At 31.5% G+C, this 20782-nt stretch overlaps 2 protein-coding genes across 2 annotated transcripts in view; one reads left to right on the forward strand and one right to left on the reverse strand.

The window, feature by feature from the left end:
* LOC143206858 (scavenger receptor cysteine-rich domain-containing protein DMBT1) overlaps positions 1 to 4712 on the reverse strand; it is a 180692-nt gene extending 175980 nt beyond the window's left edge. The window contains exon 1 of the mRNA XM_076419672.1: positions 4469 to 4712. Within this exon, the coding sequence (XP_076275787.1) occupies positions 4469 to 4568 (100 nt within the window). The 5' untranslated portion in view covers positions 4569 to 4712. The remainder of the gene's footprint in view (positions 1 to 4468) is intronic.
* A 7610-nt stretch (positions 4713 to 12322) lies between these two features.
* AQP (aquaporin) lies at positions 12323 to 20716 on the forward strand. The gene is made up of 5 exons (XM_076419727.1): positions 12323 to 12482; positions 19685 to 19881; positions 19939 to 20131; positions 20220 to 20440; positions 20498 to 20716. The coding sequence occupies exons 1-5, from the start codon at positions 12415 to 12417 to the stop codon at positions 20692 to 20694; spliced, it is 876 nt and encodes a 291-aa protein (XP_076275842.1). The 5' UTR covers positions 12323 to 12414; the 3' UTR covers positions 20695 to 20716.
* Positions 20717 to 20782: the final 66 nt, after the last annotated feature.

A 20782-nucleotide genomic window follows, 5' to 3' on the forward strand; every position in this document is an offset into this window, starting at 1 on the left:
TTATGAAACCAAAAATATTATGGTAATTGCTCTTTCTTTAAAATAATATATCTTTATTCAGTTTTTTTATATAACAAATATAATTCCCAAAAACCGTAGATATTTTATATATCAAATTTCTACACTTAAAAATAATATATTTTTATATATATACAAATATTAATATACGAGCATGCATATAATCTAAATCGATCATAAACAAGAATTCGATTCCTTTCCAAACGATTGGCTACTAAAAAGTATCAAACTGACAGGATGTCCACATTTTTGGATCAAGAGAGAAAAAGGCATCAAGAGAGGAGCAACAGAGAACCATATTCTGAGGCTTGTTATAGCTTTAATTCCTCTTACATTAACCCTAATAAAGCTATGTCAAAATATTAATGTCAAATATCAGAAACATGCACTAAAATCAATAATGTGTTTTACATAGATCATTTCAAAATTATATGGCAAAACACGGTAGGAAACATGGTAGGAAATATCAACAGTGGTATTGCCGACGAAGTCGGATTAGGCAAATGCGCGTCCCTCAGTATCAATAAACGAAAAATAATGGAAACAGAGAAAAAGTGCACTAGGTATCTCGGAATTTTACATACGCATAATATCAAACATAAGGTAGTGACAAATCAAAGTAAATACAGAATACATTAAAATGATAAATAGCACTAAAGTCCTACTAACTAAAAGATTTCAGTATTTTAGCACTACAATGCTAAAATAAAAATGAAAAGTCTAATCTGAACGATAGAAATAACATCCAAGCCACAATAGTTTGGACGTCCCAGTCATCAGATTATACAGGTGTCCTTAATAGGAACGATTCCGACTTAAATTTGGAATAACATTGAAGAAAAAACAAGAAAAAAAACTGTCGACCAAAAAAGGACATTATCACCAAGACAATGCACCACAAGTGTCACAAGTCAGTGAAAACGTTGGCAAAAATCCATGAATTGGGCTTCAATTTGCTTTCTCATCCACAGTATTCTCCAGATCTGGACCCCAGCGACTATTTCTTGTTCTCAGATCTCAAAAGAATGCTCGCTGGGAAAAAGTGTTTGTCGAATGAAAAGGTGATCGACGAAACTGAGGCCTATTTTGAAGCAAAGGACAAATCGTACTACAAAAATGGTATCGAAAAGTTGGAGGGTCGCTATAATCAGTGTATCACACCCTTGAAGGGAATTATGCTGAATAGAAAAAACTGATTTTGCCAAAAAAATGTGTTTTACTACGGTACGCCGAGGACTTTTCAATTCACCTGTTATATAATAACGAAATATAATAAGTTATTTCAACATCTAATAGCAAAAAAATCGAAAATTATTAACGTTAAACTATAATAATAATTAATATAACTTAATTTAATTATTTTAATCTTAATCATAACAATAATTGAAAAATTATATTTTATATTTACGTTATGTGTAATAGATTAATTAAAACTAAAGTTAATGAAAGCAACTATAATTAAAATTGGTAACATCAATATAAATAATACAAATCACAATGCTGAAAAAACAAAATATAACAAGGTTAGAGTTGATATTTACGACGTATCAAAGCACCCTTAGAAAGGTCAATACAAAATTCAAAATAACTTTAGGAAAAACATGCTAACTGTTAAGCCTCGTATAAGTTATAATTTTAGCAATCTTGTCATAAAAGTCCCGGCTCTTGATAATATATAAAGTTGTATAAGAGAAAAATAGACCAAAAAAGAGACCTATTTCCTAAGAGCAGGAAATGATATATTACAGTATGTAAATATAAAAGGACACAAATTCGTATATTTTTATTTTCTTTCTTTACTTTTAAGAATACTTTTTCCTTTCTTTTATTTATATCTATCATATATTGTTTCTCTAAAATGTTCTTTGTACGTCAGACAACATTACTAGAAAATACGTAAAATAGCGAACCTAGTCTATAATAACACATCAGTCAATATGCCCTAGGACTGACATATATATGTTGCCAGCTCCTCCTCCTCCTCCTAAAGTCCTAAAGTTCAAACAAAACCTGTCAACATTTTATGACAATCTGATCTTAGTTCAAAAATTACAACGATTTTAATGAAATTGCTTTCGTTATATTTAAACAATGTAATAGGTCATAAATCTGTTTTGCTACTATATTCCAGATGGGTCACCAGTATAATCATGCCAATAAAGAATTAATTGACAAAGTTTAAACCTATTTTGAAACCAAAAACAAGTCATCTTCATGTAATTTCTGTTAAATGTCATTATATATTATTAAAGGAAACTGTCTTAATATAGGAAGCTGAATTCAGCTTAAAAGTTATAGTTTTATTAGTTAGCCCTCATTAAGTATTAACGTTATTGAAATTATATTCGAAAATAATTATTGATTTATTCAACACAATACAATTTCCCCTTGTTTATGGAAAACAATTGCTCAACAACAAAAATTTAATCTAGCCTGTTCAGACATAAAGACCGTCGGACTGTATTTGCAGCCAATTCTCTTAAGATAATGTATTGGCTAATATTTTATAACACATTTTTTGGGACTCAATTTCACAAATAGTTGCTATTTCAGAGACAGCCACGATAGGCTAAAGTGAATACAAAATGGAAATACCAAGATAAGCTTGAAATGAAGAATATATTGTGGGATCAATAAATTTATATATTAATTGGAATAATTGTTATTTTACCATTTTGGAAATAATCCACGAAAAAAATGTTTATTGCATCAAAAATGACTAATATTCTCTTAGTAGATTATTGAATCTAAATTTGAAGCCGAAGAACTAGTCCCAAACAATTAATTAGGTTTTTATTTTTCTTATGTTTTAATTAACGACATCGAGGAACATTCGAGAAACTCATCGAATATGTAACTATAGTATTGTTGAAGAGATGGCTTCCTGCGAACATATTGAGCATATTGTATGTTATCTTGCGTTCACCATCTTACTTATCGTCGCATAGTTCGATATTTTTGTCTGTTTTAACGCCCTACGATTTCTAGTTATTGGGAATCAATGTGTTTTGAAATCATGTCTCCATTACCAACAGATAACACGTTTGCGCCCTTCTATAAAATTCAAACATTTAAACAAACAAGACATTACCACACATGAACTAATTCTTTTAACTGTAACCAGTCCTAAAAAAATATTTTATTTGCCGGTAAAAGTAATGGATAGTTATTCCTAGTAATACTTATTCACTGAACCCATAATGTGGTGCGTTTGAAAAATAACAGTGCATAGAATAGGCAACATATCAAGAGAGCGTCATTCGCTTTACATATTGTGCTTTGAAAATGGAAATGTCAAAGGATAATTTTCATCATATTTTGTTTTTTAATGAAAAACGAACAATATAGGGCAGGTTCATCAAATTTATTAATTTGATTAAATTATTTATTAATATTTAGTTACACATGGGACAAATCTAACGTGCAAATCTTATTTCAAAACAAATGCGTTTTCATTTGTGAATGGCTGCTAAAACGAGGACAATGATGCTAGTTTTGAAACAAATAACAAATAATTAGAAATAGATCTCCTAAGATTTCAAGGCCCGCCTTAATGCCAAAGCATTAAGTCTGTTGTTAATTGTTCATCATCACAGTGGTCTCCCTTTCCATGACGCCAACGCTAGACCACATATAGTTTTAGTTATTAACAAAAACTTAGACAGATCGGTTGGGAAGGTTTGATGTATCTGTAGTATAGCCCGGACCTTGCCCCGTCTCACTACCATTTACGGGTCTCTGTATACCACTTTTAAAATTGATTTCAAAAGATGCTTGGTAAGATCACTTTAACTTATTTGTTCATTAATCTCAGAAGTTCTACAGTGACCAAGAATAAATAAATTTACTTTGATATTCTTAATTTTAATATTTTCTACTTGTTTCTACATTCATTGGTTAGTTAAAGTAATTCCATTTATATAAAATATTCACTTCTAAAAAGCCAAAATTACCTTTATTCAGTACATAACGTCTTTATTAATTCTATTATTTAATGAAAATTATTAAAAACCTAATAAATATATCATAACTAAAATTATAAATTCTCAACTCAACAAAAAAATACACATTAAACCTCAATTACAATGTTAATACATTTTTCCAATATTATTACCAAATATTCAAATATATATTGCGGAAATGTTAATTAAAAAATGTATTAAATTATATTTTATAACCTTATCATTTTTCTGACCGTATATTTTTTCAACATTTATTTACATATATTATTATAGCTATTATAAAAAACAAATAAAAAGCGACAAAATAATGTTAGAATCTAATAATTACAATGTGATATTTTATCTTTGTTTTCCTTGTCTATGGAAAGTGACAAACTGATAACCCCATACTAATCCCATACGTTTCTTGTATGAAAATTATAGAGGAAGGTCAACAATATTAAACAAACGAACGAATAAACGGTTAGATATTACATCTAACTACTTACTTCTTTTAATAGGCGAAGGACTTGCAGATATACATGGAATAATCGTCAACACTATCACACTGTAAATCACCAAACAAAACTGTTTAAATTTCATTGTCATTGGTCCATATTTCTCGCGTCCGATAAAGTCACTGTAGTCATTCCTCGATGTTTCCCATGTTACCTTTCAGATTTTATCCATAATCCAGCCGAACTAGCAATAGCCCCAGGCCGAATGCATCGTAACACTTGACAAGAAACAAGAACGGACCGACTGACAACCTTAACAGCCTCTCGTAGCAATGATGCACTGCTAATGAGGCATTTGTTTCATTAAAACGTGTGCAGAAAATCGATGGCGGTCATCCAGGACGCTTCGGAACGATATAGAGCTGGCTCTATACTGTCTACGCTGCTCTAGAGTGGTCGGAGCTTTCAGGGCCCGCGACGAAGACGCCCGAACGCCACCGACTCGGAGCGAGGCGCTTTACCGGATTTGCAGGATAATTTTTGCCTAAGCAACAGGACCTGAATAATCTCGGTAATAAAAAGTCGCGTGTGGTCGATGCAACGTATCGAGGATCGTTAACTTTGTTACTATTAGACCGGTTGAATATCTGCATTCGGCCAGAAAGCCACTATTTCCATGTATTTATCATGTAAAGCATGTAATCATCGTGTGAAGGTAATTTATGACCATCAAAATCATCGCCACAACTTTCAAACCTCCTCAAGTTCTATAAAAAATAATTGATGTTCTTTAAGTTTGCTAAAACCCAAGAACGAAAGCACTGATTAAGCTGATTTTGGTTCTAAATATGAAAGTTAATTGAAATTTGAAATGTGAAAGTCAACGGAAGGTTTATATAGTGAGAAATATGGAATAATTACGAATATTATAGCAAAAATATTTTTTTTACTCATACAAAGTGTCACTGTCAGTGTCATCGATAGTTTCACTGTTATAAAGATATTTTTTGGGGCCGAAAATTTATTTTATATTTAAAAATTTGAATAAATCTGCCGGCCACTAGTATCAAAACGCGATTAGAATATGAAATGTATTTAACATTGAACATAAGTTTACCACAAAAACTTTTCCACGATTTATATTTCACAAATATGTGGATAATTCGTTAGGTACATCCATTTGATAATATGAAAATAAAGTGAAAATTAACGACAAATATGTCATATATAATATATGTTTACTATGTGGTAATTTCGAATCGTATTCTAATTACGTCCAAGTAAACATGTACCAAGAAGAATGGAAATATATAGTGACTTCAGTAAAGCATACTTTGTAAATATATTTCAGATTTTATATTATTTAGTCACAAATTTAGTACGAGAGAACGTTCTTTAATTATTAACAATGCCAATGAAAAGACGACCAGAGTTAGATCGTCGAAGTCAATCAAATGAGCATCGAACTATCTCACGTGCTAACCGCACTGTTGACCATCAAGACATACAAAATAGATTTTCTTCCAATTAATTACATCTAACATTAGATATGCTAAATGCAATCTTAATTTACAAATTAATGTATTGCTACTGTTCTGGTGTTCTTACATTAAAGACAATCAAGGTAAGAACGGGATTAATACATCAGTATGTATATCCCAAATTAACATAAAATTAAACTATAGTCTATTCAAAAATAATTTATAATTTTTTGTATATACGTCAAGATGTTTAATGTATTGCCTGCCGCAATTCGTAAATTCGTTTCAGAACCAGACAATACTTTTTTCTCATTTTATTCTATTTAAAAAAAGACATAATGCTGTCTGATAAGTTCGAACGTGAAACCGAACTAGCCCGTCAAAATCGTTTAGCGTGTTACAGCTGCACTGAATATTAGTACAGACACAGTCTCTAAAAGATCTCAAATAATAAAAAACAATATAACTTTAAATTCACCAAAAAGAAACTGTCTTTATAAGAAACGGGCGATGAATCAAGATCTGCTTGATGTTAGCTGTATCAGAGTTCAAATATATGAAATGTATAAAAACAAAGACCTACAATTATTTCAGAGAAAATTGTTAGTCTTGAAAGTATCAATAAAAAGCTGAAAGATATGTAACTATTTGAGGGATGTTGAACATCCCTTCATACACTGTTGGATAATATAGGATTTAAGTAGTGTAAAGCATGAAATGGTTTAATGGAACTTGCAGACATTGCCTTTAAAATAATACATTTTCTGAAAATATAACAAAATTAAGGAATAATTATTTCATCAATTTGTATATTTAGTGGATATTTAAGAATGGCACATTGAATCGCTCATGGCAACATGACAATAAATATAGCGTTAAGGTAACAAAAGGTAAACGTGGGAATAACTATCGATTAGGTTTTGTTAGTCATAACATTTATTAATAATTCATTACAGACATAACTATGTCATGAAGAACTACTTCATGCTGGAAACAGGAATATAAATGAAATATTTTTATTCCTGTTGCAGAATTAGTTTTCCAAGGGCAACTACCATGGAGAAATGAACCATAACTTGTTTTTGCAGTGGTTTGAAAATTAGCTTTTAAAGAACTTGGAGGAACCATCAGTTATTGTTATGGATAATTCACCATATCATACTACCACTGTATAAAAGAAGGATACCACTGTATAAAAGACGCTCCTAGAACTCTACCTCATATGTGGTGTGAAAAGAAGTTGAATGTAAATATAATAAAAGAACTCTAACCTACAAACTATTATACCTGTGTTTGATATACCTGAGTTGATGCGGCAACATTGCGACGTTTTGACGTCACAAATTACTGTCATAAATTACTGTTACTCTCTGCACTTGCATCCGACAAGTTATAGAGGATGTGTAGTTGCCAAAACACTAGAAGAGAGGAGAAATAGAGTAGTTCAAGTTAAACCACAAGAAACAATGGTTGAAAAGAAACAACCGAAAATCTAACAAAGTTAATGGTAAAATGACTAATGCCCAAAGCATCAGTCAAAATAACCAAAGAGACACAAAGAAAGATGAAGCAACCACCAACGAATTGGTACTTAAACTAGTAAGCTGGACAGATAGGAAAAAAATGATCGAATATCTTTCCGAAAGAATTGAAAAACCAGAAAAACTATAAAAAAAAGCTAGAATTGAATAAACATTTGGCCTGTGGCCTGTGGCCCCAAAAACCAGAAATGGCAAATAAAGATATTCGAATAGCAATTTGGAATTCTAATGGAATCCAGCAACATCACGCTACCCTACAAGTATTCCTAGATATGACTAAACATTTGACAAAAGAATCCTTTATAAAATTTAGAGGATATACATTTTATCATACCATACATTTCCATGAACATTTCCCACCCTCAAGATCCCGGGTTCAGTACAGCAGAAAATCAGATAACAGCAGTAACTGCTAAATCAAGAAGATACAGGGTTACGATAGCCGCAAAGGAAAATTATTTGAATGTCCTAAGCAACCTGGGAGAAAAATGTATAATTGGAGGTGATTTACATGCAAACAATACAAGATGGAGATCCAGAATGATAACAACTAAAGGCAGTGAACTGCATAAAGCAGCTGCTAAACTGAGATGTAGTTACATGTCAACTGGAAAACCAACTTATTGGACGACTGACCGAGAGAAAATCCCAGAGCTGTGAGATTTTTTCATAGTAAGAAACATAACATCCAAGTATATAAAAGTAGAAAAAAATTTTGAGCTAAGTTCAGATCATACGCCAATGATTCTGACGTAGAGCGAAAATATAATAAGAAAAGAAAGAAACCCAACGTTAACAAACAAGGGAAAAGACTGGGAAGGATTTGCTGAAGAACTGAACAAACGAATTCAACTAAACGTACCCATCAAGACAACTGAACAATTAAATTTTGAAGCAGAAAAATTCGTAGTAGATATTAAACAAACTGCTTGAAATAATACTCCAGAAATTAAGATTACATTTAAAGGAACTAATTATCCAAAAGAAGTGAAGGAAATGGTAGCTGAAAAACGAAAAAAATGGCAACAAAACAGAACACCTGAAAATAAAAATAGTTTAAACAATATAACCCAAAGACTGAAAAGGTAAATACTGGAAATTAAAAATTAAACCTTAAATGAAAATCTGAGAAATTTAACAGATGATAAAGAAAATGATTAACTTTACTCTGGAAAGCTACCAAATATCTAAAACGGAACTTGATGCAAAACTTCGCTGGAAGGAACATATAAAGAAAAAAATAAAAGAAATAGAATTGAAAAATATGAAAATGTACTGGCTAATTGGAAGAAAATCGCCATTATCAGTACATAATAAATTGCTATTATATAAGCAAATACTGAAACCTATATGGATATATAGTTCAATTATGGGGATGTTCTGCAAAGAGTAACATAAATAAGATTCATTTCATTCATTTCATTAAAGGTTCATTCAGATACCCACAGTCAGTCAAGAAATCAAGAGAATTGCAAAGGGGCATGAAGAAATCCATTCTCATGAGAATATTGAAATATTGCAGCTTTTGGATACTACCAGAACAGGACACAGACTCAAAAAATCAAACCTAGATTTAAGTTATCATAAAGACAAATTGTAGGTTAAAGGTAAGCGACTAGTAACAATGTATTAATTAAATAATAAAAAAAATGGTGGTGAATTTGATTCATCCATATATATAAACAAATATTAATTTAAAAAATCACCACTTACATAATTACTAACGTGTTTCTTCAAACAGCGAGCTTTGCTTTTTCCAAGCATTACTTTCATTGATAATCCGCTGTGATGATGCTGTCGCAAATCTAGTCACCACTCTTCGCTCACCGATTTCATTGCCTGTAATACGCGTCGTGGCTCAGTGTATTTACACTCCCCTTTCACATTTTTCACTTCGCACCCAATTAGGTTCTCGAAAAACTTGTGAAAAGTATATCAATTTTGAATTTATACTTTCTAACATTGTTTGATACCATCTAAACAAGACCTAAATAACAAGAAAACGCATTAATAAAAACATGGTTAGAGAATGGGAACTTATGGTATCATTAAATAGCGGGTCGAAATATCTTCAAAATTTTGATCGTAAAAGAAGTAAATCTGCATGTTAATATAATTCCGGCTTTTTCGTAGACATCCTCTAAACATATTGCGAAAATAAACTTTTTAAATTATATTAACCATAACAACTATGACATCATAAAATTAGTTAAATGGAGTTTTCAGTAAACATTAATAGTTTCTCCTTAAACTGTATAGACATGTTGATTACTAGTCAGTAGGTAAAACTCCAATTTTTTTATCACAGGATTTCCCAACGATACGTTACCAGCAGCAAAGCACCGTAATTTTTAGAGATGTCTATTTTTCTGATAGGAATTTATAAGAATAAATACTAGTACTATTCCAGCGTCCAACGATGGACCATCCTACTATTCATTCTATTTTATAACTAAGCAAACTAAGTAACAATAAAGAATAACACAATGACTAGTTGTTTATCTTACCGTATTTATATCATTTCGTTTAATTTTCTTTTGTTTTTTTTAAATCCCGCAATCTTTTCCTAAGACATAGTAAACCTAGTTACAGCGTCAATTTACGATAAAACAAAAACAGTAAGTATGACATTATTTTATAATTGGACCTATCTTCTTGTAAAATATAATGTTAAATATAAACTTGTATGTAGAAAGAACACATTCATCGAGAACAGAGTTCAATCCGTACGTTGATGTGTCCAATACGTATATCGTTTATATAATTTGAAATAATGAGATAACTATATTTGTTCATTCCGTCCCTACGTTCACTATTCAAGTGGCGTGCATTTTTAACCGACTTCGAAAAAGGCTGACGTTCTATGTTCGGCTGTGAATATTTTTTTATGTATGTTCGCCGATTTCTCCATCAGTTGTGGACCGATTTTCAAAATTCTTTTTTTATTCGAAAGAGTGCATTTCCGAGGTAGTCTCATTGGAACCAAATCAGAATCTGATAGGGAGAATCAGGGGAAATCTAGGGAAAACTTCAAATTTCAAAGGCACGTACAAAGTTTTCACATATTCTTTATCTAAAATAATCAGATACTTGGGTATAATGTTATTGCTGAGCTGATGTGATGGAAAATCGGAAGTCGCTCAGTGAAAAAGCCATTCAGTTTGCTTTTTAAGCACTGACACTCCCAAACGAATGTTGCGGATTTGATTCCCGACAGGGACAATAACTTTTTGTTGTAGTTGAGTTAGAACATTTGTCAAATCTCCTAGGTTAAGTAGCGGACGCCAGGGCCTGATGCGGTATGTTAAGTTCGTTGAAACTCGAGGCAAATTTTTCCTCTCCATAGATAAAAAAAGATAGAATGCCTGCTAATGTGTCGGAACATATAACCGAATCAACCTACAAAGTTCGATTTGAGTTGGTATTAGTGGACCATGTTGCCAAGTATATGCATTTTTTTTAAATAATAATAATGATAATTAGGAATTATAAACCATTAAAGCTTGTGCACATTCTAAATTGATGCGGCAACATTGCGATGTGCTAACATCAGCAATTTTGATGACGTATATTAACTATCTTATTGGATGAAGTATATATAAAAATAAGGTAATTTATTACTAATTTGACTAACTTTGTAGTATATAATGTTTCCACAAATTTACACATAGCAGTAACCGATTCCCTGACATATTTATATAAGAAAACAAAGCAAATGTTCAAAATAATATACTTTTTATGATTTTTTATTTTACTTAATAAATTTATTAAATTTGTAAAATCCGGTCACACCGGTAATCAGGCTGGACGAGACCGGATCTGCTCTAAACAAACTATAGTAAAATTTCCAATGATGACCTTTTATATCGATATAATTATTTTTATTTGTGATTTTTACTTTACCTAAATTTTTGAATCTTTTAAATTTAATATACATTATTCTGTATTATTATAAAAACATTTAATCAGACCTAACTTATTTTTTATTGGAATATTTACTTTTCAGGTAAAAACTAACCAAGATTAATATTGATTTTTACAATAGAGCAATCATAAATAAGTTAATTTATTTGAAAAAACGACATCTTCGTGGAAAAATCAAAATTACACATCGAATAACTCGATAACAATGAAAAAAATAATTTTTTGAAAACAATGTACTCTCTTAATAGTAACCAATACAGAATAATTTTAGCTAGTAAATTCACAGTGATTTTTGTAGACGATGATGATGACACTTGATTAACCATGTTTGCTTCTCTTACGGTAAATACATTTAAACAGAATAAGAAGGGTGCAAAATTAATTGATTACTTCCTATATTTATTTGTCTGTGATTTTTGCTTTACTTATATTATTAAGCTTTTTAAATTTATTGTACATTTTCCTACATTATGCTAATAACAATTAATAATAATAATAAGTTTATTTTTATTTGAATATTTACTTTTCAAATTAATTATTTACTTTCAAATAATTAATTGACCAAATTATTCTTATATTGATTTTCACAACAGAGCAATAATAAATAAGTTACTTTATTTGACAAGAAACGACATCTTTGCGGAAAAATCAAAATTACACCCCGAATAACTCGATAATAATGAACCACTTAAATCGTATAGGACCTGGTCCAACGAACGATTCGACTAACGTGAAACGAGGTTATAAAAGAGGATCATCATTCGTGGTAATAAAAAAGTCGAACTAAGACCATCACTAGCAATAGTCCATTGAATAATTCATAATGAATTTCGTCCTATTGCGGAAAAGTTGCGGCTTTTCCCGTCTCGCTCTACCCGAGCAACTATTCTTGGTTGCCGTAAAAAATCTTGGCAAAACACCGTTATTAATGAACTATTAATAACTCACTTTTCTACATTTATTTTAAAGTTCCTGAACTGGTTCACTACAAACTGTTACTACGGTTGTTAGAGTTGTTTCGTAACATTTGGTGTATAAAAAGTTAGGACTTATGGCTAAATGGGCGATTGATAGGAGTATAACGAGGATATTAAGGAAAATCGGGATATTAGGATTCAAGTAGGTCACGATTTGGATTTCAAATTAACTCATTATCTATTTTTGTCACAGATGTCATCCGAAACAATTAATTTTTCTGTTTCCCTCAACTATCTATTTTTGTCAGTAACTATATTTAAAATTATAATAACGAATATTAAAAAAATCATTGATAAACATGTAAATTAGGTTTTATTGACAAAAATAAGATGAAATAATCCTCTACACAACTTAGCCACTATAACAATTCATAATTAAATATATCCACACATACACAGTGGTATATGACATACATTATATATAAAAGAACCTCAGATAATTTTCAAAATTTGTACAAAACTTAATATATTCATAAAAATAAATTTTTCTCATCAATCTAATAAGTATTTCCACTGAATGATACTGTTGATTCAGTACACCTTCCTCGGTACAGTGATTTTAAACTGACTGGAACAGAAGAAAGTAAAAACGGGTCATGTCAGATCATACCATATATTAAGTGTTTAATTAAACATCTTTATTTAGTCTTTTATCTGCTTTCGTTGGTCGATTCAGTTCCAATCTTGCTGAGCTCATTCAAAATCATTCAGAATAAATCTAGAATAAATCTTGAGTCAACTCTGTAATAATCATAGCATGGCATCTTTTTTTTGTTGTTTTGAATTTGTTGATGTTTGTTGGCGCTTATGAGCCGTTTATGGACGAATACGAACAAAGAAATATAAAAACTGAACCAATTACGAATCACCTCTCAACAATCTTTAAATGTTTTAAAAACAAACTATTTTCACTCTCTTTTTATTTTTTTATCGAAAACTTCTATATTTCAAAAAGAGATTGTTATAACGTAAATGGAAAGCCTGGCTCTTAAAGATCTAGGCTTTTATTTCGTAAGAACCGCATAAAATATTCGGCAATATTCAAGGTATTTGCCACTTAAATAATACGCTAAACATACTAGATGTACCGGAAAGCCATTACCGTTTTTTTTTGGAAAAAAAACCACTACATTTTGACGAAATTGGAAAATTCCAATTTATATTTATCCAAAGTATTGGCCATTTGTTTTTATATACCTCTTGCCCATCTATTAGCCAATTTATGCATGGCATCCCAAAAAAACTATTTGTCCTTTGAGCAACATCGAACCATTTTCTTACTTCTTCAAAATTGCCCAAGTGCTGCTATACAAGCGGATGTCCCATTGATGCGAAAAGTTGATGGTCGGACGAGGCAAGGTCTGGAAAGTACGACGGGTGCGATATATGTACCATCCAAGTGTTTTCAACACCTCCTTCACCGGTTTTACTTTATGAGACGTTATTGTGCAGTAAAATAATTTTACAGTGCCTTCGACCCAATCTGGACATTTTTTCGATCAATGGTTTAAATTGATTGTTTATTGTCGGTAGCAACTGTTCGTAATACGCTATTCTAGCACCACCAAACACAGAGCATTGATTTAAAACGATTTGGCGTTGGAATCAATCGGCCGGCTTCACCAGGTTAATGATTTTTTGCGATTAGGATTTTCAAAATATATTCATTTTTCATCACTTATCACTATTGGTTAGAGAAATGACTACCTTTGAAGCAACATTTCACACACGACTTTTCAATTTTCACATTTCCTGTCATTCTATTAATGCGACACCTGTCTTCCTATCTTTTGGATTTTCCCCAATGCTCATAATCAGTCATTAATAGTTTCTTGGGCCACATTTAATGCTTCTGCCAATTGTTTTTGAGTTGGGTGTTGATTTCATCCAATAAATTTTGCAGTTTCGCATCTTTTCAGTCCACCATAATGTTCTTTTCGTTTTTCACCGTAAGTTTCTTTTTCTTTTCATTAATTAAAAGCAGTAATGCGTGAGAAAACTGTATGTATAATGCTGTAACGATGTTACTTTCGCAAAATATAACATGTATACCTTTGAAGCTTGATGTCAATGTTGAGATTTTACGGTTATTATTTGATATACTGAGAATGGTTGACGATTCTATATAAACGAACTAATGAATTAATCTATATACAATAACAAACAAAAACAACGTACAACATTCTCTTGACTTAAACTTAGACTGACAACTACATAACTCTAAAATCCCTAAAAACTAGTAACATTTCCTTATTGTACTTAACATAGATTCCTTCTTTTAACTAAAAAATAAATATTTACTTTCCCTTGTTAACTACTCATATAATAAATAATCAAATAAAGAAAAAGAATTCAACCCTATAGCAACCCTAAACTAAATGTCTACCATCTGCTGCTCCGTCGAGACATGTTGAATTCCGTCGTTAGTTGTCCTTGACTGTAGACCAGATCGGGTATGGTCCCAAGCATTAGATACATTAATGCTCCAACTTCTCAGTTTGGAAACTTCTGCTTTGTATTATTTTCTTTCCCTGATTGCAAAGAATATAATCATTCAAAAACTGAGGCTTTTTTAAGGTTGACCGATCTCTTAGCCTGGCATCTAGTCTCTCTTCTTGAAGCTCTCAAAAAACTTCATTAAAGTCTTCCTTTGAACTGCTTCTCTCACAATCTTGCGACTCATCATTAACAGGCATTAACTCTTCTGGTTTCACATTTTGAAATGGTAGTTTAATATGTGCATTGCAACATCCAGAATTCTCTTCAAATTGTACATCTGTAGACAAAATAACGCTTTGATCCTTTTCAATCCGAATTCTAAACCGTTCATCACCATCATATCCTATGAGGCACCCTTTTACGGCTTTTCTATCCATTTTTCTTCTTTTCTAACTAGACATTTGGACATAACATATTGAACCAATGACCCTTAGATGTTTGGTTCGCGGCTTCCTTCCATTCCATAATTCGTAAGGACTAACACCATCTACAGATTTTTTATAATTATTTAATTAGTACATTGTTACTAGTCGTTTCCGTCTAACCTACAATTTGTCTTTATGATAACTTAAATCTAGGTATATAACTAGGAGGAACCATCGGCCCTATCTCAGTCTCTGGTGAAATAATGTTTATACATGTTACTGCTGAATTTTTTAATATATGCACCTCAGTACACAACACTACACAAGATCAGGTGGTTTGATTCTTTTGAGTCTGTGTCCTGTTCTGGTGGTATCCAAAAGTTGCAGTATTTCAATATTCGTATGAGAATGGGGTCTTTCCTCGTGCCCCTTTGCAATTCTCTTGATTTCCATCTACAGATGATTTCCCCGTTCTCTTGAGAATATATACAGCGGTGTTAACTAACTCAGCCCAAAATCCTGCTGGATAGGTAACTGCTGGATTTGAATATTTCAAGGTCCTGGCCATTTCAACTACTGTTCTATTGTCTCGCTCACAAACTCCATTCTGCTCAGGAGTCTAGGGTGCCGTCAACCTTTGTGTAATTCCGTTTTTGTGTAAGATAGATCTAAACTCTCCATTGTCAAACTCCTTACCATTATCACTCTCCATTGTCAAACTCCTTACCATTATCACTCACCATATCCTTTACTAAATGTTCCAATGTATTTGTGTACCTTAGAAAGTCCTTCAGCGCTTCAATTGCCTCTGACTTTTGTGCTATAAAATAACCATTTCTAAATTGTGTATAATTATCCTTAAACGAAACAAAGTAACGCTTCTTTCCGAATGATTCATCAAAAGGTACACACACATCTGTTGATATTAGTTCACCTGGAGTTTTTGACATCTCCCTTGTACCAAATGGTAAACAATATGCCTTTCCATATGTACGTGGTTCACAGATTTCTGCTTTATCTATCCTGACATCAATACAAAAATACTTTATGAGCTTTACTTTCACATGACGTTTATCTTGGTGACCCCATCTCTCATAATACAACTGTAATAGATCAGATTTACCCTCGACAACAGAACATACATCAACTCGATGTTCAGGTACTAATGGTTTAATGGCTGTTTTGTACAGAGTACCATTTAGTGCACGAAAACCATATAACTTCAGTTGACCATGAATCTTTATAGAACAGGACATAGGCGTTGACTCAAACTTACTATTCTTATTTCGGTCATGAGCAGCTAGAACAGAAAACAATTTTTTTTCTATTCTAACAATATTCGGTACATACCAGATATCCTTCAATGTTATTTCCTCACATCTGCCTTTAACTGTTGATGAGAACCGAATTGTTCCTTTTCCATGAGCATTTATAAATTCTTTTCCAGCACATTGAATGCATTGTGGTTGACTGAATGCTTCACAGCTGACAAAAATAATCTGGCCTATTTGTTACATGCTTCGTAGCCCCGTTGTCAATCCACCAATTGTTTTCGTCCACTTCTGCAGAAAAAATCTCACCGCATGTCGTTAATAGCACTGTGTTTATCTCCACTATCTTGTCCTTTTCCTTCCTCAGTGTTGCATTCTTAGATGGTCGTCTATCAGCAATCCACTTTTGATATTGTCTAATCCAATGGCTCGGTTGTTTGTAGTTTTTACAAGTACTTTTTCCTTAAACTTATTTCTAATTCTGTTACCCTGATTTACTTTACGTGATTCTACCACTAAAACTTAAAAATTAATGAATAAATCCATCTTTAGAATCTATAATCGTATGATATTAAATGATAACTACTACTAATATGGACTACACATTTGCAAGTTGATATCGCTTTATCATCAAGACTGAAGTAGAAGTACAATTATTTTATACCAGCAAAGATCTAACAACTAAGAGAGTTAACATAATTAAAGGCAAAATAATAAGAACTCCTGATATATACACAATATTTATTTATTAAAAAATTTTAAAAATTTAAGCCGCCATTTTCTTTTGAAACAGTTCCAATTTTCCTTATCCTCTGCTCTAAGACGGTACCTCAAAATGGTACAATTATGTTGAAGTCTGGATATTATGCTGAACTGAGATGATTTTTTTTCTGATGCTTCTCAAACCAGGACTAAATATTTTGGCTGTGTCTATGGGCACGTTATCATCAAAGTGATAGTGTTTGGCAGCAGTATGCTAATCATAGAAATAATTTCATTATTGAGGATATCGAGATATTCATTCGCAGAAATCCGGCGGGTGATGTGAATGAGAGGACCAGCTGAATACCACGATATTACCTCCCAAATCATAACGGAACCTCGCCTATGCTTGAGTATAAGAAGCAAGTAGTCCAGATCTTAGGCTTCTTCTGGGATTCTTCTTACATAAACCTGGCCATTTGTAGGAAACAATGTAAACGATGCTTCATTGAGTCATGCTTCATTCCTCCAATCAGCAAGTGTCTAGGTTTTATAATCGTTGCACCACTTCTTTCGTAGCTTAGCGCTGGTCTCATTTATGAAGACGGAACCCTTCCATGAATATTAACTTTGTGCAGCCTTCACCGTACTATTCTTCTATTCACTATTCCTCTTCGTCGATGATGTTTCACCATGTTTTGTGTATGCTATCATTACCGTGGATACTATTATTCGTAAAACTTTAAACAATCCTTGCACTAGAGATCACACATTTCACCGATCGCTTGTTTTAACCGTCACAGAACAAAGCGTATAATACACTAAAATATAACCAATAGTCTATCCAAACAAATAGCTAATGCACGTCATCTTAATGTTTTCATATTAGCCTCTAATTATTATCACTAATATTTTGTAAAATTTTGTAGACATTTAACAGCAGTGTCGAACAATACAAATCGAATTTTATAGACTGATTCGGTTACATGTTCCAACGCATACGTATAATAAGTATAATTCAGCTAAACAAAATATTGAAACGTTCATTACTTTTTCCCGCGCTTAATCATCATGTATAAGTAACAGTGCAATAATACGAAAAGTATAGTCTACATTTTAAGCGAAGAGCTTTACTAAGTTGCTCAATAAGTCTGCAGAATAAAACGTAAATGAAAACGTTCTTAATGAAAATGACTTTATATTTCATTTTAATTTCTCTTAACTTCAATGTAATTATTCTATCAGTATAGTGATTTTAACAAATGCCGGCAAAATACGCCTATACGGCACTTTTTTCATTTGATGAGCCAAATGTTATGAATAAAGTGAATATAAAAAAATACTTGAAAGATCTTATTTCGACAATGGTTTTTTTGAGCCCGGTAACAGATGTGTTATTCTAATATTTTTTAACTAGGCCAAACCCACATATTTTCTCATTTAAATAAAAAAAAACTGACGTTAACCCTTTCTTGGTCGATTTCTGATTACGAACTTACGAAATAGTGATGAAACATTGTTAGAAAATACGGAAAGAATTGAACGAAAATGGCGTCGATATGTTAGTTATGCCGCTGTAACATGACGATTGTTCGTATAAAACATCTAATACTACTAACTTTTTAGCACCTCTACATTATGGTTATGTTTCGACATTAAATTGCATAAACTCTAATATAAACTTATATAACTGGCAAATAAAATAAAAATTAATAAGAAATCATAAGGAAAAATAACGAATTTTTCAGTAATATTAGAGCTATAGGAAAAGTTTTTTTTGTCGTGTAACTTCTAATATTGAATATTACAATTTTTCAAAATAACAAGAAAACTGTATTATCAATTATACATAAAAAACAGGTAGGAATGCCAGACAGTACACAAATCACATTGATATTGCGATCATTTGAATAATTTAAAAGCAGCTAAATAATCTAAAACCAAGTAGTAAGCTTTTAATTCTCCTAGCAGTAAATTGTTATTGCACCAGTCTTAATAGACTGGTGTAATTATCTTGTAATCAAGATAATGATAATATACTCAGCAGAAAATATTTTATATTAAAATATTTAATTCAGAAAAAAAATTATTATTGTTGTCATTAAATTCTTAATGCATGGTACTCCAGAGTGTATGTTTTCTTAACATCATTGTTTGGCGAAAGTTGCATTATTTTACTGGAACACCTTTGAAAGCACCCTAAATATAGGTCGTGAAGTTTTAAAAACAAATTTTATCCTTAATACTGTACATTAATAGTTGTAGATACGGCGAGATACCTTTTTCTGAATTCAATAAATGATTTTATGTCTAAATCATTTTTCTATAAAGATTTACATCTTTTTATATTTAGATTAAAACATTAAGTAAAGTACAAATTTAAGTTCGATTCAATTTTATATATTTAGATGTCATAACAAGATGTCATATAAAAATAGATGTATATATAAAACTTTTGTTACTAACCACCCAACTGATTAATATATATATATACTAATTATTTTCAGCAAAAAAAGAAATATATATGGAATAAATCCCTTTCTAATTTCCACCAGTTATATTTTGTTAACACTAGCATTAGCCCATTTAGCTAGAAGGTTAGTCGAAAAATATGTGGATGATTCAAAAGAGACTATAAAAAATCTATTATTTGAATTTATAGCAACACTGGAACTATGTAGTTGTTGTTTTGAATTAATCATTGGTAAATAACTAAATATAAGAATAAAACACGGTATCAGAAGTACATGTATATATTTAGTTGCAGATAACTGGGGCGTTTTCGCTTATGCGATTTATCTTTTATTATTAACAATTTGGTGGTCAAGCAAATGGGGAAATGCATCTGCCTGCCCTTATGCACCAGTAGAAGAGATCTTAGAGGGTAATCGTTGTTTAAAAGATGCTCTGAAAATAATATGTACCCAACTGGCTGCTGCATTTCTTACGTTTAGGTAAGTTTCATTTTATAGTCTTTATATTCTTTTATACTCTCATTATATACTCAAAAATTATAGCATTCAGAAATTACACTATTTTTAGATATATTCAAATATTATGGTCGTTTGAACTTGTTGAGACACATATTGATAAAGCGTATGAAGAATGCACAGCTGACCTTCAGGTTGATATGATATCTGGGGCTATAGTTGAAGCTACTCTAACATGCTTTTGTCGATTAGCTTCAAAAATTCTAGGAGAGACTTCTTTAAAGTATAGCAATATTGTAGATGCCATCTTTGGTACATTAATGGTTGTTGCTGGTAAATTTTAAATTGTTGCAAGATACTGTAATGTGTTTTACATCATAATTTTTTAAGCTTTCAACTTTTCGGGGGGCTATTTCAACCCGGCACTCGCTACGTCTTTGAAATTTGGCTGCATAGGTAATTCCTTCGCCGAGCATATAGTGGTTTATTGGATTGGTGCCTTCCTAGGGTCAGCAATAGCAATAATAATTTTTAATTCAAATATTGTTCAAAACAAAATAAATGCCTGTAAGTCCAAAGAGGAATAAAACCTAACTTTGTTATAAAATATGTATAATAATTTTCTCTGCCATGCTTCACCACAATCCTTCCTTTACACAATATTTCTATTACTAT

This window comes from Rhynchophorus ferrugineus, unplaced genomic scaffold (genome assembly GCF_030347505.1).
Source record: "Rhynchophorus ferrugineus isolate W39M unplaced genomic scaffold, kcgeb_rfMv2 rfM1, whole genome shotgun sequence".
Lineage (NCBI taxonomy): Eukaryota > Metazoa > Arthropoda > Insecta > Coleoptera > Curculionidae > Rhynchophorus > Rhynchophorus ferrugineus.